Source organism: Chironomus tepperi, unplaced genomic scaffold, assembly GCF_022539635.2.
Source record: "Chironomus tepperi strain 1889 unplaced genomic scaffold, CSIRO-AGI_Ctep_v1 contig_450, whole genome shotgun sequence".
In the NCBI taxonomy this organism is placed as follows: domain Eukaryota; kingdom Metazoa; phylum Arthropoda; class Insecta; order Diptera; family Chironomidae; genus Chironomus; species Chironomus tepperi.
Window position 1 is genome coordinate 516081 of NW_027226572.1, and position 25239 is coordinate 541319.

Consider the following 25239-nt stretch of genomic DNA (forward strand, 5'->3'; position numbering starts at 1 on the left):
GGTAGAAATACATCGCAAAAATCTCTCGCAATGAAGTCGCTGCTCAAATAAATCCACAGGTCAAAATGTTATCGCTAAAAGTGAATCCAACGTAAATAAACCAAGTCATTTGACAAGTGAACATGAAGCTGTTAAGTTTACTTATAGTGATCATTATAATAATTCAATTTGTCAATTGTAATACGGAGGAAATACAGGAAGAAGTAGTTGAGGAAGAGATTCAAAAAGAGGAAATTCTTGAAAGATTTTCAGTTTCGACTCTAAATCGAGTGTGCAGATCAGGCTTTAGGCTTGATTCATCTGGACATTGTAGGAGAGTTTTTGGCACAAAACCAACAACGGAACGACCATGAAGCAACTGGAACTGTTAATTATTTTAATTTTTGTAAACATTATTCAAGGAACGGTGGACGAAAATAGTTGTGTATGGAAATATAAGTGCTGTAAATATTATGAAGGACGTTGTGTGGAAATGTGTAAACCAGAAATTGAATGTAAGCCTGCTGAAGAGATTAATTTTGCTCCATTTCATGTTTTCAATACAAAATGTCGGTTTGGCTTTAAATCTGATAATAGCCAAAAATGCAGACGAATTATTTAAATATGTAAAATTTAAAACGTGACTTTTTTGTTTGTTTTATTTCCTTTATTATCAAATTTGACTATTAATAAAGTTATTCTACATTATTGAGGTGAAAATGGGTCAGATTGGAGTTAACTCAATTATTACAGAGGTATAAAATTGTTTGAAGTTTTAACGGTCATTTAAAATTTAAAAATAAAACTATATAATTGTTTCATAAAAACCATACAAATGTTTGATTTTTCAAGTATATTTTAAATTTTAAAAAACCGTTGCAAAATTAATTCTTAATCTTTAAATATTTAATAGTTTAATTTTTATCCTCGACATCCATCAATGTATCTGAATGTTTATCCTGCAATCTCATCACCAACCTACATTTTCCACTAACAAATCGATATCCAGTCCTACAATTTCTCCGTAGATACCGTAAATCCAATGGTTTTGGTGGAAATTCCTCGCTTTCAAAATTTTCAGCATCGCCTTCATATGCCTCAGTAGTGGATGTAGTAATTGTCGTTTTACAGTTAATCTGTGCCTCACACATTTTTACACACTCTATTTCTGAACCATTTTGCTTAAATTCACAACATCGATATGTCCAAATGCAACTAGAGCTGCATTGACACACAGTGAGGTAGGTAGTAAGTATAATTAATATAAATTTAAAAGACATTTTTCTTAAAACACTCGTTTGCACTTTCCGTTGGTCAATCGCATTCCCTTTCGACACAATTTAGTGTCTATTATGGCTGTAAAATTTCCTTTTTGAAATCCGCCTTCTGGTTGCCTAATTTCGTTTCCTACTGGATCTTCTGGATCTTTTGGTGCTGATTCTTCAGTTGTACTTCCTGTTGTTCTTATTATATCCTCTGTTGTTGTACTCAATTGTCCGTTGTCACTCAAATCATCATCATTAGTCTCAACCAGATGATTTCCACACTCAAATGTCGGTGTACAGTATTCCAAACAAGCGTATGTCTGCGGATGTCGTTGACAGCAAACGTACACGTAAAAGCACTGCTCAGTATTAGCTAATCCCAACGCAATTAAATTCAATACAGTGATCAACAAGAAAATCAATCTGCACGACTTAAAAGACATTTTCAAACTGAGCATGACATGATTAATTTAATAAAATTTTTGAGCATTAATTATAGAGAGGATTTGTAAGAGAATTATTGAATAATTAGACTGAATGATGACACCACGTGTTGATAAGAAATTAACATTATGGTTATTTAACGGTCTTTGAAAATTTAAATACAGCACCATCTTTTGAAAATAACAAAAAGTCTCAAAAATTGTGCAATTCATTTCGCGAATAACAATAACAGTTGCGGGAAATTTAAATGTAGTATAGATGCAGTCATTCGTGATCGATAAAAGCGCATTTTAATAAAAAGTAGCGGTCAGAAAATATTTGAAAAATATAACGGCAAAAAAATATTTAAATTATAACTTTCAAAAAATATTTGAAATTTTCACACTGATTTCATTGGATGAAATCGACTAACAAAATGATCTCCAGTAGTTCTCGTCTTCTAGATCTGCTACGTACTTGGATCCTATACATATAAAGCATGGAACGTCATCAAAGTAATCAGAACCTAGAAGACCAATTGAACCTAAAGTGGACAGACCGACAAACTGCAGACAATTGCGCTCTTCTTTATAAAATGCTACAAAAGTTAAATCGCGGAATTTTTTAATATTTTTGAATAAATAAGCATTTATTAAAGTTAAAATGGAAGTAGTTCATGAATTTCACGAACATCCCAATGAGGATCACTTAAAGGTAATGAAGATTTCATAAATCATGTCGTAAATGTCTCATTTTAATTGATTTATTTGCAGGTCTTGAGAGATTATTTTCATATTGACAATTTTAAGGAAGATCAATGGAAAGCAATTTCAGAAATAATGTACAAAAGGAATGATGTCTTTATTTGCGCAAATAGTGGATATGGAAAGTCACTAATTTATCAATATCCGGCAGTATTCTTAGGCAAAAAAGCAATCATTGTTTCACCTCTAATTAGCTTGATGGAAACGCAAGTTCAGAAATTAGAAAGTCTAGGAATCCCAGCATGCTTTGTTAGTGGACTACAAAAGAATGCTCGTAATAATGTTAAGAATTATACTGTTATTTATACAACACCAGAGAATTTCGGATACATACGAGGACTCTTCAAAAGTTCCATGGATAGTGACGATATTTGCCTTTTTGCTGTTGACGAAGTTCAATGTACGTCAAATTCATCAGCAGAGCATCGTTTATCATATACACATTTAAGGACTTTAAAGGAGAGTTTTCCATTAATTCCTGTCGTTGCATTGACATCAACAGCAACAATAGATGCAACAGCTAGTATTTGCAGTCATCTGTGCTTAAGATGTCCATTGATACTAAGAGTTCCATTAGATCTTCCAAATATCGAATACACATGCACTCCACAATCGCACAGCTTTATATCTGATGTAAAACGTTTCATTTTGGATCTGCCAAGTGATTCTGGTGTTATCATTTATTGCTTTAAAAGGGCTGATACAGAAAATTATTCAGAAATATTGACTCGTGAAGGTTTTACATCAAGACCGTATCATGCAGGTCTTGTCGAGGAAATACGCAGTGAGACACTTAGAGATTTTATGAGCGGTAGACTTAATTTTATTGTTGCCACAAATGCATTTGGGATGGGCGTTGATCGATCAAATGTTCGTGTTGTTATTCATTATGGCATACCAAAGAATCCTGAGACTTATTATGTGGTGAGTGATGCTTTAAATTGTGCTAACCTTTAGTTTGAAAAGAAATCAGATTTAACGGTTTTGTAAGATTTGAATTATCTTAACAAATTTTACAAAGCCGGTTAAATTTGAATTTTACAAAACCGTTAAACTAAATTTGATTTACAGGAATCCGGCAGAGCTGGAAGAGATGGAGAACCTGCAAAATCAGTAATATTTTGGAGCGATAAAGACTTTAAATTTCACAACTATTGCTTTAAGGAAAATTACAGGAAAGGAATGTATACAAACCGAAGCTTTAACTCTGCCCAAATTTTGCTTGCCAAAATGCAGGCATATACAACAACCACAAATTGCAGACGTGCATCATTACTTAGTTATCTCGAAGAATACATTCCATCAGTCGTACACGAATCGTGCTGTGATAATTGCTTAAAAACTCTACAAACTAAAGTCGGTCTAAGTAAGCTTTATAAAGAAATCAATGTCGATGGTAAAATTGACGTCACCGATGATGTTCGGGTGGTCTTGAAGCTCATAAACTCATATCAAGGAAAATGTAAGCTTGAAATGCTTGTTGATTTTATAACCGGCACAATGCCAACGGAATTTGATCCAAAACATCCTGTTGAATTTTTCTCATATGGTGTAAATAAGTCAAAAAAATGGTGGAATAGCATTTTGAAGATTTCAAAGGAAAAGCGATTTGTGGATAAATATACAGTCATGAGAAATGCAGAAAATTTCATTGAATTATGGGGTGGAACTGATCGTCAAGATTATTCTCGTATAACACCAAAAGGCGCTAAATTTATGCGTCTGAAGACCAAGAAGCTGTTATGGGAACCAACATCGGTTCATCTACAGTCACTGACTAAGTCTGATACTGAATATTTCATTGTTGATGGCGATGTACATGAAAGACCTCGATATAAAGTGTCAATTGATGTTATAAATGCAAATGATAAAGTGTTCGATTTTAGTGCCTTTAAATCTCATTTAAATAAAAATTCACCAAGGAAGCGACTTGCCAGTGAAAGTGACAAGTCGGATGTGTCATTGACAGAAACATTCAAGTCGCCATTAAAGGTAGAATTGGCATCGCCGGCAACGCTTGAACGAAGTCCAAAATTACAAAGAATAAGTGAATCAGGTGACGGTCAACCTTGCTGCTCGCATTGGAAAAAGAATGTCGATCAGGAAACGATGGATATGAATGGTGATAAGAAGCAGATGGAAGGACATAGGTGTGAAGAACCGGAGAATATCGATATAAATAATCTGAATAATATTGAAATCAAGACATGCAAAATTGTAGTTCCGATGATTAGAATGCGCGGAAGTAACGATAATCCAACCTCGCCAAAGTCCGATAATTCATGCGCTAAAAGCGACAAAAGTGATAATTAAATTTGGTTTTTATATCTATAAGGAAATTTTGTGATAGATCTCATTGCCTCTTTTTTTTTGTTTCTATCCAAATACCTCAAAAATGTTGGAATTTATTACTCATCTGAGCATAGCTCACCTAGGAAGTATCATCAAGTTTTTTTTAAATATTAAAATGAAAACATTGAAATAAAAAAAATTTTGTTATATTTTTGTTTACTTTATGCTAATTTTTTTGTCGGTGTCGGTTCATTGACTTTTTTTGCAGCTGTGATGTGATATGCGGCGATGTGGATTTGAAATGGAAAGTTTTGATCCTTATTTTTTGAATTTTAGGGTTTTTGAAAAATAACGGTCAAATAAAATTTGAAAATTAAACCGGTTCAATCGGTTATTTTCAAAAAATTTATGGCGGTTATTTTTCAAATAATTTTTGGCCGTTTTCATTCAAATACTTTTTGACTGTTATTTCTTCAAATATTTTTTGATAGTTATTTCTTCAAATATTTTTTGACCGTTGTTTCTTCAAATATTTTTTGACGGTTATTTTTCAAATAAATTTTAACAGTTATTTTCAAATATTTCTCAACCGTTATTCTTCAAATATTTTTTGGCGGCTATGTTTCGAATATTTTTTGACCGTTTTTTTGAAATATTTTTCGACCGTTATTTTTGAAATATTTTTTGACCGTTATTTTTTAGCAGTTATTTTTCAAATATTGAAATATTTTTCTCAGCAATACATTAAATCCTAATACAGTCAATGTCATCAATGCCATAAAATCTTCATTCTTCGTCAATACCTCCATAAATTCCATACCCTAGATTTTCAGCACAACAAACGACGACACGATGTTACATTCACGTTTACATCGTCAAAAATAATGATATAGTTTGGCTTGTTTCTTGCTTTCAAATCAGCAAAAAAATGACGAGATATGAATTTTTATTACTTATAGTGATCCATACATTTGAGTTGTTCATTGAACTAATTGAACGAGAAAGAAAAAAAATATGAAAAAAAATCACCTTATTGTGTTAAAGAATCCTTGACATTGAAACTTGATAATGCTATTATACAATATTTTGTAGTTATTACACTAACTGTTATATTTAGGAAACTTCCTTAACATTTATCTCATTAATCAACTTCAGAGTTGCAAAACCGTTCAAATTCTTGATAATTTATATGGTTTTTGCTCCAAAACAATACAAATTATCAAGAATCTGTACGGTTTTGTCCGCTTTTTTCTTCAAAACCAAACAAATTATCAAGAATTTGTACGGTTTTGCAACTCTGATTTTAACGAAAAAAAAATTCACATCCATTTATGGTAATTTTTATTTTTTTTTGTACCGTGCAGCGCTATTGAACATGCTACACTGTATAAGACATACATTCACTCTAAATTCACAGTTTCACTAACCGCCTAACCTTCCATCGTCCAATATTATTTACCCAGTTTTTTTTTATCTTGCAATTGCAATTAATGCACAAACAAAAATCTCTTTTGCGAAATCATCTCGCATTTGCAATTTTATATTTACCATTACAGTTCAAGTTCATTTTTATTAGCTATTAGTAATGAATTTTTTTCAAGATATGTGTGGAAGTTTCACGTGACTGTAGGCAATCAATAATAAAATTACATATTTAACCACTCTTTTTTTTTCTAGATTAATGAGAGGAAATTTTGAAATTTTTGCTTAATTTCTGAGAATTTTTTTGAGATTGACATTTAAATTTAATTAATTTGAATTTACGTACGTTATTTTGAAATGATTTAAATTTGTGGAGGTACTAGATTTTTGGGCACCTAATTTTTGTGGACTAGATTTCTAAGTAAGTAATTTTCAAGGATTAGATTTTTATTTACTTAATTTTGATAAACTAGATATTTAGGTATCAAATTTTGATGAACTAGATTTTTACATTTGTAATTTTAATGGACTAGATTTCTACGTACTGAATTTTGATGGACTAGATTTTTACTTACGTAATTTTGATGGTCTAGATTTTTACGCACAAAATTTTGATGGGCTTGATTTCTACATATGTAATTTTAATGGACTAGATTTTTACGTATGCAATTTTTGATGGACTAGATTTTTAGGTACGCAATTTTGATGGACTAGATTTTTGCGTACATAATTTTGATGAACTAGATTTTTAATTTTGACAAAAAATGAAAGGTTGTCCACCACTGCACTAAATTCTAACTTATGTAACAGACTTAATTAATCAACTTTAAAACTAATTCCTGATCTAAATCAAAACAAAAAGATAAATTGATGCTAATTTGAATACAAAATTAACAAAATCAAACCTTTTCTTCCTGATATAAAGTTAGATAAGGCCAAAAAAAAAACCCAGAATCATCGCTCATTAGCATAAAAATTTATAATTAAATCTCTCGTCATATTTAATTACTCAATTTTTGTAAATATTTTTCACACACATATGCAAATATTGACTCCGGTTCGATTTGCACAAAAATAACAAAAAATTCTACATTAAAAGTACCTTGGATGTTAATTATGAGGCAAATGTTAACATAATTTTAATGTGAATATTGAGAAGATTGTCATTAAAAATGAAAAAGTTGTAATCGATCGACGTCAATTATTTCTTGCAATTTTTACTTCTAACGACGGTCAAAATGAAGAGATTCGAAAAAAAAAAACATTTAAAAAGTCACTTGCAAGGTCGAAAAATCATAAGAAATATTAACCATATACTTGAGATTGAGACATAAATACAAAATAAAAAATAGAAGAAGTGGAGAGAAGAAAAAAAAACTTGTAAACGAACGCGCTCAAAGTGCAACAACTCAACAAGCAGCCCCAATGTTGTTGATCAGTCTTAAAACTAATCGTATGAAAAGTCAGAAGTAGTAACACACAAGACGCGGAGACGTTAAGACCTAAAAAGTTTACATTCCGATAAAATATTAAATAAATCGTGAAACGGAAAATTCATTTTTAGAATTTTTTAAAAATTAAAGTCTTGTGATAAAAAAATAAAATTTTAAAAATATGTTGAAGTGTTTAATATTTTCAAGCTTTATGCTTTTTGTGACAGCACAGGAAATTCGTAAGTTTTAATTTTTGCTTTTTATTTTGAATTGTAACTCAATTTATCTAAATTAAATTTTAAATTTGTAAGAAATAAGTTTAGTTTTTTAAAAAATAATTTTAAGTTTTAGATTGAAAATTTAAAATTTAAAATTTTAAATTTAAATTTAAATTTTTAAATTTAAACTTTAAATGAAAAGATTTAAAATGTTGAAATTTTTATTAAATTTAAAAAATTTTGAAAAAAAAAGAAAATTTTAAATTGAATTTAAAAAATTTGTAAAACAATTTTATTTTTAAATTTAAATTTTAAAAATGAGCAATTTAAAAAATTAAAAATTTTAATTTTGAAAATTGAAATTTTTTTAACTTTTATTAAAATTCAAAAACTTAAAAGTTTGAAAAAGTTTATTTTTTAATTTTAAAAATTCAAATTTAAATTTTTTAAATTGAGCAATTCAAATTTTATAGATAAATTTAAAAATCTTTCAAATTAAATTTTCAAAATTAGAAAATTTAAAAAAATCAAAAAAAAAATTAAAAAATTTAAAAAATAAAAATAAAAAAATTGTGAAAAAGTTGAAAAAATTGAAAAACAGTTGAAAAAACATTCAATTTTGAAAAACACTTTTGTATGGCTTTGCAAAAAATGAAAAACAAGCTTTACTTCCAATTCAGAGAATTGAAGAGCAAATTGTTGAATTGTGTAAACATTTTATTAAAGAGATTTATGTAAAATTGTAGATGAAGATTGCTTAGGCAATTTTAAAGACCTCAGGCAATATTTTTTTACTATCCATAAATGTTGTTATTGGCAAATTAAAGCAAGACTCTCGCAAACTTCTTGAAAATTGTAAAGCGATCTTGTAATTGAAGATAAATTTTGTAAATGGATAGAAAAATTGTGGTTTTGTGTTTAGACTTTGGTTTTAAAAATGAGTGAAAATGAATGTGAAATTTTGCGGTTTTAAATTGCAAAATTGAAATTGGGGTTCGTTCACTTATTACGTAACTTGAAAGGTGCTTCATATAATCTTAGTTGCGATAGGAATTCAAAGTTAAACTTCAATGTTTAAAGTGATTTACCTGATTAGACCAACTCTAATTGCTTGAAATGAAGCATTAATGAAGTTAATTGACTTAGACAATTATCTTGAATTTGAGGTTATTTCAGAAATTGTAATTTATCTATCTCAAAAAATCTTACTAATTGAAGAACCTTCACCCGAAAGGCACACGACATAGATATGGCTGTTAATACGACTCCAGGTCAACTGATCACTGGGGCTTTTTGCAACTCTCGAGCGACGCAAAAATGGCTGAAAAGGACTCCAGCCAACTTGACGCTGGGGATTTCGGCCCCTTCTTGTGCGAAACAAAGTTTGCAAAATAGTGGCAATGGGAATGTGCAAAAATGAAATGCATAATCAGTTTGAACCTTAACCATGTTGGGTGTAACCGCATGCTATGAGGGTAAGAGGTCAAAAAATGCTATTTTTAGTATTGCGTAATTTCCCCGTCAAATTTTGAATCTGAAAATTAATTTTAATGTTAAATGTTAACTAACAGACACAAAAATCCTCTTAGTGATGTCATTTGTGGACGACATCAAGATTAATTTCTTTTAACTTCTTTTTTATACATTCTCCAAGTCTATAAATCTTAACAAGAGACTTAATAACAAAAATACTTCAATAAAATTCTCATAATGACTCTTCAGATTTATTAAATAATAAGCAAGCATCTTTAAACTTTTAAAATTCCATAAAACTAATTAGTTCGTTTAATTGCCACAAGAGTCACATTGGGTCAATTGCTAAATTGTGGATAGTGGCTAAACTATTCAATTGAAGTTATTAAATCGCACAGATTAACTTAATTAAATCGTGCTTTGTTGTTCTTAAAACAATTTTTTATGCCGGAAGCTTTGAAATGAGAGATAAAAAAATTGTTTTTAAATCTTTGTGACTGTTCGACCTAAGAATTGAATTCGTTTATCACGTTACAAAATCATGTGAGAGTTTAGAGGACATATTAATCCTCTTAAAAACTGTTTTTTACAATGAGTTACAATGTTTATGGAACTTGATGTTGTCAAGGATCTTAAATAGTTTTCAAATTTAAAATTTTCGAGAGCTTTGAAATTCAATTTTTGTTTTTCGAAAATAAAATTTCAATTTTTCGAAATTAAAGTTTAAGATTTTCAAATTCAAAATTTTCGAGATTTTTGAAAATCAAATTTGAATTTTTCTAAATTGAATTTTGATTTTTTATAAATTCATGTTCGAGATTTTCGAACTTAAAATTCAAGAAATTTGAAATTCAAATCAGAAATTTTGTAAACTCAAATTCAAATGCTTTAAAATCAAAGCTCGAATTTTAAAATTTTTACCAAATTCAAATTTGAATTTTGAGAAGTTGAAATTTGAATTTTTCAAAATTGAAATTCAAGTTTTTCAAAATTCAAATTCAAATTTTCTGAAACTTCAATTTTAATTTTTTGAAGTTCAAATTTGAATTATTCGAATTTTCTGAAATTCAGTATCGAATTCGAAATTCAAATCAAAGCTCTTCGAAATTAAAATTCAAATCTTTTGAAATTTAAAACTTTTCAAAATTGTCAAATAGGAGTCAAAAGTTAGTTTGGAAAACTTTAATTTGATTTTCGAAAAATTCGCAAAATTTTAAATTTAAATTTCGTTAAAATTAAAATTTAAACTTAAATTTCGAAAAATTCGAATTTGAATCTCAAAAATCTCTAATTTAAATTTAAAAAAATTAAAATTCACCGCTTTTTGAAGACAATTTGATTCTATTTTTTGAAACATTTTCGTGATCCTTCTAAAATTATACTCTGGAAATCCCCAATTATTGTCCTTCCATTTTAAAAGATTAATGGACACATTTAAATTTAGAGGAAACTAAATTTATTAGCTAAATTATCTTAATTAAATGTCATCTGTCGAATCTTCTATAATTAGACTAATTAACATTTTCATTAAAGCTTAGTTGTACTTGCTTAGTTGTACTTGCTGACCCCGATTGACAAACGTTTGAATGACGTCCATGAAGCAGCAATCGAGCTACTGCTAGATTGCTTGCGTTATTGGCCCGGCTATAAGTCCTTACAAGTTGAACTTCGCAATATTTAAGAACCGAAATTCATTTAAAGTAATTTTAATTCCATAGCTGCATAAAGTGCCAATATTTACATTCGAAACCGCTAAATGTCTGCATCCAGCCTAGACTATGCGGTATATTCCAATGCGCAGTATATCCCAATACCAATTACATCATTTCTCAAGCCAAATTCTAATTTTTTCCGTCAATAAAAGCAGTGCCTTCTTAAGAATATTCAACAGGCATTCACGGATGATTAAACAATATCAACATTCGTTATTCGGCATTTGCCATTGCTCACAAATCATGACCATTCTCAATATACACAAAAATAAAAATCAAAACAACTTGTTTATTATGCTTTGCTTCCACTTAATTGTCATGCTCAATTTACATACTTTTTAAAGTACTTCAAAGTCAAAACATTTAATGTCTGATGATTATGATCTGTCTGTCAGAATGAATTAAGTATAAACAATCATCTGATGTACTTCATATGAGATTCAACCTTCATGATCTGTTACTTAATTTACCTTCAAAAATTAACTTACAGCCATGAGACAAAAACCCTAAATTACATTTTCTATGAGCAGCTTATGCGTAAAGAACATTATCGGTTTTGTGAAAATTTGATTTAGTATAAGATGTATAAGCACTTAATGTAATTCACTTCCGCTTGATTATTTGCTTCCTATTTTTACACGTCTCTAGGTCGTCTGCTCAGCACGACATCGATTCTGTGATAATTTATTGACACTGAGTTTAGTCGATGGAATGGAATTTATGTTTGAGCTTTATATAGTTCTCGCCACATTCAATAAATCAAGTAGAGAATGCGTCAGGGGGTATTCATGGTGGGGAGGGGTTTGGGGGTCGAATTCCCAAAACCCCCTTTTTTGAAAGAAATTCTTTATTTTGCTTGAGTTTTTCGAGACAACAATATCGTACCCTTCCCGGAATTATTGAGTTCCATACCCTGACTATGACCCTGTAATGTGCAATGCGTGTGAATTGAGGTGACTGAACTTTAACAAGTTATTGCTGTAAATCGTATTTTTATTGCAGCCACAGATTTATTTTTGCGTTGGAATCTGAAAACTATTAAATTCTTCCGAGAATTACTTACTTAATTAATGGAACCACACTTAATTACTGGAACCATATTTAATTACTAGAACGATGCTCCGATTTGGAGCCTAGGTTGCTACAAAAGACCTTCCATCTGACCGACTATTGCTATTGATCTGACTATTGCTGACCGAATCACAAAGCTTGTACAAATTCTCAGTTTTGATTCCTTCTTTACTGGCATTCCTTTTTTATTGTCTTATTGTAAGGCTAAAAGCCACTGTAAGCCTAAGAGCCATGTTGCTCTTGGAGCACAAGGAGCCTCTTACTAGATGCAAATCTTAGTATCAATCCATAAAAAGCACAATCAGGAATGTAGCCAGTTTATGGGAGAATTAGGAATAACCCTTGACCGCCTTCCTCCCAGAAAAACCCTCTAGAGCTGTAGCTTAAACTCTAGGGTACCGCTATATAAGTCGTCATAATTTAATATCCTCAAGTAGTCATTCTGTGGGAATTAAAGTACTTTTTTTTTATTTTTAAGCGTCAAACTTGATGCAATTTAAATTATTTTAATCAATAGCTCAACAGAATGAATTAAATGGAATCTAATTCATAGTTTGAAGGATTTCCACAAATTCCTTTATTTCTATAAGCATTTTTTACCTCTCAAATGTTCTCTATGCCAATCCACAGTTTCGTTTATCAAAGGTAAACTTAATATTCATATGCATGCTTAAAATTGCTTTATTTACATTTTTTCTCTCAAACATTGCAAAATTAAGTATTTCCAGTTTTCAGGTCGAGTATTTTAATTTTTACTCTGACTGAAATTAAACGACATGGAAAAATAAAAATTTTTTGCAATCGCTATAGAGAGATAAAGAGAATGAGTCACAGACATAGTAGAAAAAGAATAGAAAAAAAATAAAATTGGCACAATGTCTCAATGGTTGTATGTCGTAATAATTCATTCATATGGATTATGCTTTTAACATAGGGGTCGTTCGTGTGTGACGTCTGGTATTTATAATTGAATTTAAGAGTCTCGGATGCTATGTGCTGTGTAATTTATTAGATATGCGCAAAATTATATGTTTTACATGTGATTAATGGGGTTAAAAGGTCTTAGAATCATAAAGCACGTGAAATTACAGCGTAATTTGAGTTAAACAGTAAGCTGAACCCATCTCAAGGCCTATTAGGCTTATTTGCTTAATTATTAGACAATAGACTTACAAAATAGAGCACGTTCAAGTTTTTTGATTGAGTATGCACATGAGTACGCTTATTTAGATGGGTAGGTTCATTGTCTGTTAGGGTTTAGAACCATATTACAAAAGACTTTCCATCTGACCAATCAGGGTTAGTTAAGTATTCAAAGACCTGAATTATTTAAAACAGACCCTGAATCTATCTAAATATCATGGATAGACGACATTTGAACATAGTCAAGTAGTTCTTATGCCTTGCATAACCAACCATGAACCTTATACCATGTGAAATGTGTAGGTTGAGGCTTACAACCTCACAGTACATTCCACCTAACAGCCAATCCATAATTTTACTACCCATCACTTACTCACGACCCCCATACATGCAATAGTCTAAATGATTTTTTTTTTTTGACAAAGCAAAAAGCTCAACTGAACTATGCTCGAGGAAAAAAAATGTATAAATATTTCTTTTACATGGATGCAGCAGCAGCAGCAACAGCAGAAATGAAAAAAAAAAACTATCGTAAAAATCAATATCAGCATCGAATGCAGCTAAAGTTTAATGACATGAATATCTCTCTTTTTTTACTTTTTTGCAAAACTTGATTCTGATGAAAATGAACATGAAGAAAGAGAAAAAAATACGGCCGCGGCTATTCATGTTAGACATTTTCATGTATATTTCCTAATAATTCCACTTCATATATAGTATATTGAAATTGAGAGTGTTTTACTTTATTTACATGAATAGCCACTACCGTTTGTAGCGGATTAATTGGGAGATGGTGTTGATTGGTGGGCATTTTGGGTGGGGATTGATTTTTTGTGGACTAAGGGTGGATAGAAGCATAGGATTATTGTAGGTTATGTTTGAATCCCTAACAGACTAAGACCTCACCTTGGATATACTAACACATGAGTATACTTACTTAGTGCACGGTCCTGTCGTGCGTAAGAATGTCTAAAGACAGCTCGAAATGTTTTGCCAGTTCGAGATACGAAATCGGTTATAATTTTGCAAAGAAATTCGCTTTTGGTTACAGCTGAGAACGACTGGCTTGTATACATTCTTGGGTAGCCTCAGTGTAAGTTCTAAAATATTATACCAATGACTTAGCAAAACAAAGGACTCGTACCAAAATCCTAACCGATATTGAACATACTTACCTAAATGAGCGTACCCATGAGTATCCTCAATCAATATAATTGACAATACTAATGATCATGCTCGTTATCCGTTGGGCAAACCATCAAAAGCTATAGCTGCAAAAGCTTTCCCTTTTGATGCTAAATATAGAACCAAAAAAGCGCGCACTGACTACTAACCTTTAAACAAATTTCCATCCTCGCCTTCATCTACCGATACAATTTAATATTTACACAATCGTTCATGTGCGTTGCAGCATGCATCAGCAGCAGCACAAAAAAACTAGTGTATTTCCATATTTTTCTGTATGAATTTTATTTTTATTTCATCTCTTCATGCCATAACTAACCTACACTGCGATATATATCGTATGTATAACAACTGATATGCTTTTGCCACTTGCCATTGATTTAATATGTTTTTAATTGACTTCAGAGAGGCACTGAGTGGCGCATATATCTTTTTTTTTGCTACTATTAAAAAAAGCTTTAGTTTTTAAATGTCGGATAGATCTCTATGAATGTACAATTGGATATATGTACAGCATATACATATTTTTGAAAGATTAATGAACTCGTTTTTGGCTGGTGCTCGATTGCTGTTGGCTGGTGACTAGACCGGGCTGTTCATACAATATCAACTCAACTCACTCAACTCATAATATGCAAACGGCGGCAAAATTTATGGAGCATAATATTTGCACAACATGTGCAATATATGCAATGTAAATTTATGCAAAAATCACAATTGTCTCTGATGTTTAAACATTTTGATTAATTTTGATATCACAATCATCCGTTTTTCTGGCTCTCACACTATACTGTTTGTTGTATCCATTGTTGTCATTTATGTCCATATCATCCCACTCATGTCCTACAAAAAAAAAATATGTAAAGTATTTATTATATGAGAAATATTTTTTCATGCTCGTATCACATGACAACATAAAATTAATTAACTTGTGATATGTCATCGGTCAGCATGCAGCTTTTTTCTTTTTTAAATGCTATCCTGAAAAAATATGTGAAATTTTTTTATTTTTATCAGCTTGTGTAACACTTGCTAGTCAAAATATAGTCAGAACTATTCATTTAAATGAGAGAATTCTGTTGTTTTATAAATTGCTGAATTAATTTTTAAATTGGAACTGAAATGGAACTGGATTTAAGGTTCTTGTTTGTTCTTGGTTGGGCCTAGATAGGGAATTGGATTATCTAGGGAGAATCTAAGGATTCAATAGTTTCTGCCAGATGATCTGGACTCGGCTTAAATCAGTGGTTCTGAAGCTGAGCTCTGAGAAGTACTAAATTTGCAGAATTTTAAAAGTTTTCAGAACTATATGCCGAAAAAAGAGAAGAAGAAGCGCTAAGAAGTGCTAAGAAGTTTGAAAACCTCTGGTCCTAATCCAGACGTTCAGAAATTTTTACAATTGCCAAATATCATAGCTCAAAATCGACTCGAATTCTGTATGAATATCACCAATTATTAGAGCAGATTCCCAGTCTACTATCGTTAGACCTCCAGCTTTAAGCTCTTAAAAGTTGTTCAGTTCACAAAAAGTTCTAACTCTTAATCGCTAGATATACAGTAAAATATGTTTCATAACTCCTAGAATTTAAACTGATATGAAGCATAAATGCATGAAAAATTCCTTCATAACCCCAGGCTAGAAAAATTGCTGATAAAGCAATAGAACTTAGCAAATACTCATGACATTTGACTTTTCAACAATGTATTCAGAGCTATCAGAACAACAGATTTAAAAACTCTATCAAAGTGGCATAGAATGCTAAATCTCTTACGATAGAATGTTCACTAAATGCCTGTCAATGACTGATAATTCGCAAATATCTTCAAGCCATAAAACATGCGAGCTGTTGGCTTCTTTTTGAACGGTCAACAAAATTTTATTTACAGTAAATTATTTCAAGTCAAATCCACAAAAGAAATCACGTTTCATTACCGCGGTCATGTCAAAATCACAGCGAAATATTTCATTGAATTGTCAAAATTGGCATCATTGTGTTGGCATCGTTAGGCAGTCTCACTACTTGGTTAATATCATATTGCAGTTCTCTTTCAAAAATTGGCATCTTTCATTGAATCAAACGAACGATTCCGATCGGCATGAAAATTCATTCATTTTTTTTCTAGATTGAATAATGTTGATGACGTGATAAAGCCGGTGAAAAGATGAGCATTAAAATGAATTGAAAATGCGACATTTGGTGGAGTGCAGTGAACATAAAACGACAATATATACTGTTTGCGGTCAGATAGTGATGATGTTAAATTGAAATTCATAAATTATTTTCATGCGGATTGCAAAGCCACACAAATTATAATTTATTTTTTTTTAATTTATGTTTCAAACTGAAAGTTTTGCTACCGACGTGTGCTGTATGTTGATTTAAAATTAATTTAAAAATTCCTTTCGCTTTTATTTACAGCTCCATATATCAAACAGTGTCGGTCAGCTGATCCAGCTTTAGTTGAATGTTTAAAAGGATCACTTCATCATCTCAGGCCATGGTTGAGATCGGGAATTCCAGAGATTGAGGTAAGATTGATGGTTTTGTATAGATTTGATGTTCAGTTAATGGAATAGATTTGGGATTTTTAGAAAATTTTGTGAATTTTGGCATCTAAGCCAATTTGTTCCTTCTGAGAGATACTGACAGCAATTGACTTAGCAAGGGACAGGGCTGTTCAGAAAGGCAGGAGGTTTGGAGTTTTAAACCTCTTTTCCCTCGTCTTGGCAAAAAGTCTTCACTTTTTTTTGGATTTTTTATGAAAAAATCCCACATTTTTCCCCAAATTCTGCGATCCATCCAAAAACTGCACCTCTTTACCCTCTCAAAATGTTATGATTACGCCCCTGGCAAGAAGGAAGTCTACATTAGTTGTCAAACTCGAATTATCAGAAAGTCTTCTTCTAGACATCGCAGACTCTTGCTCAACTCTTGCACTTCCAAATCTCGAATTGGCACAAATCGGTTAATCAATCAAAAAGACAGCTGAGGCTTACATGACTCTGATATTTGAATCGAACCCGACACCAGGTCAGAGTCATGTTGACTTATTGCCTGATTTTGGATCGATTAACTGATTAGGTTGACGTGACTCTAGCTCGGTATTGGATTCGATGCGAATCCAGCATCATGCTAGAGTCACGTCGACCTAGTACCATATTTTGGATCAATTGACCAACTTGTGCTGTTCAAAACTACTAAATATTTCAGCTAACAATCTCTAGTCCCTTAAATAACTAAAAATTTTATGAAGTCACCCACAGATTTTCCAATCCTCAAATTCAATTCCATTAATTTAATAATCAGCAATATTGTAAAAATCCAAAAACTCCCCGAAGCACTAACCGACATATCGAATCAGCTCTTATTAATAACATAACTCAGTTACAAACTATAAAACCAAAAGGACATCCAGAAGTTTATCAAATAGTCATCGGTCAATAAACCGTAATAAATTTTTATCGCCATTTGCTCGTTAACAACATTTTTTTTTTTTTTTTCAATTTCCTGCATCAAAAATGCTGTTTTTTTTTGCTCCTTTTTCCATGCTGAACTATTGAGCAGACAGAAGTGATTGCCATTGATGCAGAAAAAAATGATGAATTTTTATAGCTCAAGGGACAAAATTCTTATTTTAATTTCATTTCTAGTTATAGCTAATGAAATATTATTGCAAGAACTGTGTTGCTGCCTGCATTGCATAGAAATATTTGATATAAAATATCCAAAATATTGATTTTGTTATGAAAATTTTATGATCAGTTGTCGGTTTTGCCACTGAGTTTTATTTTTCTATTTTGGAACTTGATTCTAAAGTTTATCGAGATTGATTAATAATTGAATCTAGACCGGATTTATATCGATTCAATTTTTCAATTTTTTCCCATCATTTTTATTGCATAATCTTGATGATTACTGTAGATTATTACTGGGTAATTCAATGTTATTCAATCAAATATTTATTCTGAATATTTCTGTTTGACTTCCCTCTCATTAAATTCTTCATATCTGTTTATCTTCATCTTATTTACATGAATTTTTCATTGTTATTTCCTAGAATTATCTAGAATATTGCCTTAATAGATGTAATTTTGTTGCTACGGAATTTGAATTGAAATTAAGCTGCTCATTCAGTATGTATCATCATCAATCCTATCATTATTCGAATGATTTGTAATTTTCTAAGTTAGTTTTCTAATACTATTTGTGGCCCTGTACTTACGCTGAGTGGACAAAAATATGTCATAACTAGTTGATAGCAAGTTAATGTCCAGTTGATGAATAGTTCAAACGTAGTTTTGCCCACTCGGGTATATAATTTGTGTTATACTCTCTAATTCAGGTTAGATCACTGAATCCACAACGGATAACACACCCTAAGAGGCAAAGACCATGCTCTTGAGAGCTTGTTATTGAAAGATCTGAACTATCTTTTCTTGAGAGAACATTCCTTGTCTGCTAGGGACAGTGCTTCTCAAACTAAACTCTGCAATGCTCTCCCGTTTTGCGTCATGTGTGTCTAAGATGTGCCATAAAATGTTTGGATTTGGTTTGGACTCTTAGGTAGTTAAAAGAATAGGTAAAGTTCTTTGTACCTTTAGATGACTTCGATCAGTCGAAGCTGCTATTTAGCGGGATGGTTAAGTACTTCGGTACTTTAATGATGCAATAGTAGTTCTGATCCTCACTTTGAATAGTACATTCAATGAGTGCAGAGATCTGAACCATCCTCACTCGTGACACAAGATTTTGACTTTCGGAGTTAATAAAAGATTGTAGTCATATAAGATTGTCGTTATTATCAGCGAATCGCTTGAGCTCAGCTCTGGATATCAATGATCCTGAGCTTACGGGGCTTTTTTATTGCACCAATATTGTCTTGTCTCTGTACTGTGTCCTAGCCAAAACACAGTATTCAGATTAGGTTTGACTACAATCTTTTGTTAACTCCAACAGTCAAAAGATTTTCACTTTTACATGTGCAGCAAGCTTTCTTAAAATTACACATTATTCAATGTCAGAAGCACCAACTGCTTAGCAAAAAATTTCTATTCAATTAGTTTTGTTGTCCGAATATTCCATGACCCTCAAAACTACTTTCAATGACTCTCATTACATAGAATTGCAAATACTTGAAAGAAACCCCTTCAAAGCCATGAACCACAAATTAAGTATTATAAAGTTATTTCACATAGCTTTTCTAATCCTTGAACCAAATGTCATGTTAGCATTCCACTTCTATGAAAAATAAAAAAGAATCAACAATTCTCAACATTTGTTCTTCTTATTAAAACTCACGTCAAAATTAATATTCAAACAATGCGAGATTTTCATGTCATCTTCTTGTTGTGTCTCGTTAGCAAACTTTCAAGATCACTTAATAATTGTGAGACAGAAACAATATTTGCTCTTTTTTTTCGCAATTGACATGTGCTCTCGGTATTGTTTATGAACAATTATGTGTGATTGAATCTTTGCGATTGCTTAGTGATGAAATCAAGTGTGCAAAGATGTGTATAAACTGAATAATAATTAGTTTGTGATCATGCAATGGGTTCATGATGATGGCTACTGCTTTTGTGTTGAGGATGGTCAAACAATGATGTCATTTAAGGACGTCATATTGGACGTCTAAGAGTTTTGTGATTTTTCTTTAAAAAAAACTCCCGAAAATTGAAGATGTTTACCAAAGAGAGGATTTTGACCCCACCTGGGGACTTTGACCCCCTTCCCGACTAACCCACTGCCCCACAACACAGACTCATTCAATTAAATAATCAAACAATTATCGAGCCACTAATTAGAGTCATTGATTCCTTCTTCAAATTAATAATGTTCATTAACCTGCTTCAATACTTACTTCTGACATTGAATTATATAGGCAGATAGCATTATTGAGCTTTTTGCACTTGAATTACAATTATTGATCTCAGTAATATCGGAAAACCTGTTTTTTGTTGTCAATTCCATGATAAAAGCAGCTGTCTTCGACTGTTATTATTATTCAGCTTAAAATTTTTAGTCTTATGAAATCTTGAGTTCTTGCAGAAGTTCAATGTTGTGTTAACCTTAGTCGATGTTGCAATGAATCACTTATTAACGCAATTAGTGATTCTTTGTTGTGCGGTTTATTTCTGTTGTGTATTTTTGCGTTTTTGTTTTGTTTTTGCAATCTTTTGTGCGAATTTTGAGTTGATGTATTGAATTGAGTAGATGGAAAGTGTAAGCAAGTACAGAGATGAGCTATGGACGTTGAAAAAGAGTTTGAATTTGGAATATCTGCAAAAAATTCAAGAAATTAAATTAAATTTTGTAATTTTTAACAAATTTATAAGCTTACTTTGATGAAAATTAGATCGAAATTGTTTACATAATGTCTATGATGAGCAGTTATTGATTTTTTAGTTATCTTTCACTGATTTTATGCATAAATAAGATCTTTATTGTTTGAAAATCGAAAACAAACTAAATTTCTCTACAAAAGGGCCTTAAACTATGAAAGGGAAAATTCAACTTCAAGTAAAATTTAAATAATAAACGACAGTTGATTTATTCTCAACAAAAACACATTTATCTTCAATCTAAAGCCTTAACTTTCTCATTTATCTTGACGTCAACTGCATCATCAAGTCTAATTTGCAAGTTATGCCGATTCAAATCCATTAGCAATATTCAAATTGATGCAAATCTGTTGACGCGATTCCACCGAATTTAAATTCATTCCGTTAAACTTTCAAGGTTATTTCCGATTTTAAAGTTCCGAATATTTTTTTTTTTTTCAAAATCTTGATTATTATCTGTGACTCATCACTGCTTACCTTCACGAATTTCATTAATTCATAATGTCATCAAAAATTTCCTTATTATGGACATAAAACCGATCTCAAATATTAATGAATTAAGATTATAATAAGCCCATAATTCAAGGAATAATTGCAAATTAAACACAAAAGCATCAAGCACATGCTCCAAAAATTAGTCAAATAATAGGTTTTTGGTATGCGGCTCAAGTACATCACGAATGCTACATTGTCAAACATTATAGAGATGTTAAACATATGAGAAATAAATAAATCGTTTACATTTCCATACGTACGCATGTGAATATACGCCAAAAACAAGAGTAGGAAGAAGAAGAAGTGTCAATGTCCACATTCATATGCAAATATGCCGATACGATTAAAAACATGTATTTTTCATTTATAAAAACTACATGTGGAAGTGTCAAAAACCGGCACACATAAAAAAAACATTGTCTGAGTACACGTGATTCATCGTTGCCATAGCAAGCGGTGTGTTTTCATTGTTGATGCTTCAATGCCAAGGTTTTCTCTCTTTCTTGACTTTTTTTTTAAAATTACAAGCTGTAAACATTAATTCTCCATCTCATGTCTGCTTTGTACAATTAGATGCCATCAGTTGAGCCATTTGTTATGGACACGCTTTCATTGGCATTGACTGGCGGACCAAACGGCTATCGAATTAATCTCAAGGATATGCAAGTGTATGGCGCCTCAAATTTCACTGTCAAGTCAATCACGTAAGTGTCTATGCAATTTTTTAAAAAAAAAGTTCAATGCTGTTCATTAATAAAGCTTTTTAATTATTTATTTCAATGATATTATAGATTGGGTGAGGGTACAAAGCCGTTTGATGCTGTTGTCACGATTCCACGTTTGGTAATTAAGGCCAAATATACAAGCAGCGGTGTTCTTATTATTATCCCGGCCAGCGGTGGTGGAGAATTCAATGCCGTTTTTGGTAAAGAAAAAGCTCATTAAATTTAATTAAGATTATAGGTCATCATGAGTCTGGCATAGTCTTGCATGGCTATGGTTATGTCCGAGTGATGATTGAATGATGAAGTGATTTTGATATGGATTTGGAGGTTCATGTGAGCTAACTTGACCAGCGAGCTTAACTTGACAGAGTCACTAATCAACTTTCTGAGTTCCTGAAATAAAAATTTTCAAATATTTTTTGACCGTTACATTTTTCAATTTTTTTGGCTTTTCAAAATTTTTAAATATTTTTTAATCGTTAATCTTTCAAATATTTTTTGAATTTTAAAAATTCCAAATTGTTTTTTTTTTTCCTTTTCAAATATTTTTTGACCGTTAATTATTCAAATTTTTTAAACTTTTCAATTTTTTCAAATAATTTTTGACCGTTAATTTTTCAAATATTTTGTGACTGTCATTAAGTCAATAAATTCAAATATTTCGAGCTTTAGAACCTCCAGTCCATAAGTAGACATCTACCCCATCCACATACTCATCTCGGTTTAATCACATGACAGCACCACACTTCAGCAAAATATTAAAACATTGTCATATTTACCATCCTAAAAAATTGATTTTTTATGCTTGCTTCCCATCCATTCTCTCCATGTTCTGTGACCATCGAATTATGTCAACCGCCGTAACATGATACAACAAATATAGATGGTGTGACAGCAGATGTTAAGGGCAGAATTTCATCAAATGAGAAGCCAAATGGTATATTTTTGCATGTTGATGCTCTTCTTCTTGATCTCAATGTCAAAAGACCAAAATTGACTGTCGCTAAAATTTTCAACAACAACAAAATTTTGAGTGAGTATCGGTGTGGAATCAATTAATTTAAATGTGGGAAGGGATTATCAGGAATTCGAGGATTATTGTGGATTTTGTGGAATTTTAATGATTAAAATTTGATAATTTACATTAATTTGAATAGTTGCTTTAGGACTTTTGGTCAGTTGGAATTTGATGTGGAATAGTCTTAAAGCTTTAAAATGACTTTAGTGATTTACAACATAATCTATGGATGAAAATGTTCACAAACAATTATAATCCTTGAATTTAATTTAACAAAATTTATTTCTGTATAAAATTGTTTGTAAACAATTTTAATCCCTCGTAAAACGTTGTGTTCCTATGATTACGTTCTACCTTTCATCCCTTACATTCCATGTCATATATTAACATTGTTTCCTCAAATATTTGACTAAGTGTACAAGTTTGCAGTTTGTTGGAAAAATGCATTTTAGGCGCTGAATATGATTATATGATTATGATAGACTTATGGGATCTTAAGATGCCAATATGACGTGGACAATACGGACGACGATGATGCTGATATGCAGCCTATCAAGACCGCGTTGCTTTCAAGTCCTTTGGACTCTATTGTCGTTTTTAAGACAATTTTTGTAAACGTGAAGCGATGCTTTCAGGTCCGTTCTGACAATATTCCAATATTAAGGCAATCTTGTAGCTTTAATCGCTTTATATGCCACTGAAGGTGGCCGAAGTCCCAATCATGGCTTGATCTCGTACATTAACCAGTCGATGTATCTAAAATACCTTAAAACGACAAAATTTTGGATATCGCGGGATTCGAACCCACGACTTTCGGGTTATCATACCAGAATTTGATCCAAGCACCTAACCTATTTGACCAGCAAGTCTCTTAACTATTTACAATGACAGACAGCTAAACATCCATAAACATATGACGAACTGGTCAGATAGTCAGACACCTACCCAATTGACAGACGCTAACAATGGACAATATGAGCATGAAAGTTCTTAATACAAAGAAAAAAAATTGCATTAAAAATTTAATATTCATCATAAATTTTCCATACAAAAAAAGAATGTAAAGGAATTTAATGTAACTATACACACGGATGCAACTATTACATGACACAAATTCACTTCCATTATATTTAAGTTAATCCCTTTTTTTTCATCCACCTTCCTCTCCATTTACTCTTTTATATTTTTTGTGCATTTTATATTCGCGGTTTAAAATCTGTTTTACAAATTTTTAATGGAAAAACTTTTTGTCTCTCCTCAGCTGAAGCCACAAATCTCTTTCTGAAGGAAAATGGACATGAAATTCTCAATGCAATGAAACCGCAGTTACAGAAAAAGTTGAGCTCTGAATTTACCGGCATTGCAAATTCACTGTTGAAAAATGTACCACGAAATTACTTCCTTTTGGATTAAGTCTATCCTTTTTTTACTTTTTTCACATTTTATTGTCTTATCCACTTTTATTTTCTATTTCTATGTTAAATTTTTAATTCGAGCTTTTAAGAGGCAGGGTACAGTTTAAGATATAAGTGACTAGATTTTAATTTTTTGTTCTATTTATAAGAAGTAAATGCAATTACCGAGCGACACAAATGAAGAAGGCTCTGTCATGGAGCTTTTAAGGCTTCGCTTTAGAGATTTTAAAGCTCCTTTTTAGAGCTTTTTAAGGCTCTGCTCTGGAGCTTTCAAGGTTTCGTTCTGGAGCTTTTAAGGTTCCGCTCTGGAGCTTTTAAGGTTCCGCTCTGGAGCTTTTAAGGTTCCGCTCTCGAGCTTTTAAGGTTCTGCACTGGATCTTTTAAGGTTCCGCTCTGGAGCTTTTAAGGTTCCGCACTGGATCACCAAATGGAACTGCCTCCGTTTAGCGTCCATATAGCTGCCAAATATAGGCTTCTATGTAGTGTTAATGAAAAAGCTTAATCGGAACCTTAAAAGCTCCTTAACAAAGCCTCCTCCATTTGTGTCACTCGGGATTATTTCACAAAAAGCTTTTCAAAAAAGCTCAAATGAAATTTTAATCAATAAATAAAAAAAAATCAGAAAAAAACTTGAATTGCTTTTTAATTAAATTTAAGTAGAAATTCTTCAAGTCCAAAGACTATTTCTTTATAGCAGGAAGAAAACTGGAGCATTTCATTATGGAAACAGGAGAAGATTATGTTGTCGGAACAACTTATTATCATTATGTCTTTGGTATTTAAGGTTTTGTGATAAGAAAAAGAAACTTAGTTTGGTTCTTTAGACAAGTTTTGTGTGGTAAATTTTGTAATTATTGAGTTTT

At 31.4% G+C, this 25239-nt stretch overlaps 2 protein-coding genes across 2 annotated transcripts; both read left to right on the forward strand.

Annotated features, from left to right (window-relative positions):
- The first annotated feature begins 2258 nt into the window (after window positions 1-2258).
- LOC139098662 (ATP-dependent DNA helicase RecQ-like) lies at window positions 2259-4947 on the forward strand. Its single transcript, XM_070650906.1, has 3 exons — window positions 2259-2381; window positions 2441-3355; window positions 3503-4947. Exons 1-3 carry the CDS (start codon window positions 2331-2333, stop codon window positions 4742-4744), a joined length of 2208 nt encoding a protein of 735 aa, XP_070507007.1. The 5' UTR covers window positions 2259-2330; the 3' UTR covers window positions 4745-4947.
- A 2682-nt stretch (window positions 4948-7629) lies between these two features.
- LOC139098694 (circadian clock-controlled protein daywake-like) lies at window positions 7630-24999 on the forward strand. Its single transcript, XM_070650958.1, has 6 exons — window positions 7630-7817; window positions 16801-16910; window positions 21792-21922; window positions 22010-22143; window positions 22827-22976; window positions 24223-24999. The coding sequence occupies exons 1-6, from the start codon at window positions 7760-7762 to the stop codon at window positions 24372-24374; spliced, it is 735 nt and encodes a 244-aa protein (XP_070507059.1). The 5' UTR covers window positions 7630-7759; the 3' UTR covers window positions 24375-24999.
- The last annotated feature ends 240 nt before the right edge of the window (window positions 25000-25239 follow it).

Coding starts and splice junctions, on each gene's coding strand:
- LOC139098662 (XM_070650906.1), top strand. CDS start 2,331: ATGGAAGTAGTTCATGAATTTCACGAACATCCCAATGAGGATCACTTA. Junction 2,382..2,440: donor CCAATGAGGATCACTTAAAG/GTAATGAAGATT, acceptor ATTTATTTGCAG/GTCTTGAGAGATTATTTTCA. Junction 3,356..3,502: donor ATCCTGAGACTTATTATGTG/GTGAGTGATGCT, acceptor TTTGATTTACAG/GAATCCGGCAGAGCTGGAAG.
- LOC139098694 (XM_070650958.1), top strand. CDS start 7,760: ATGTTGAAGTGTTTAATATTTTCAAGCTTTATGCTTTTTGTGACAGCA. Junction 16,911..21,791: donor CGGGAATTCCAGAGATTGAG/GTAAGATTGATG, acceptor TTGTACAATTAG/ATGCCATCAGTTGAGCCATT. Junction 21,923..22,009: donor TTCACTGTCAAGTCAATCAC/GTAAGTGTCTAT, acceptor ATGATATTATAG/ATTGGGTGAGGGTACAAAGC.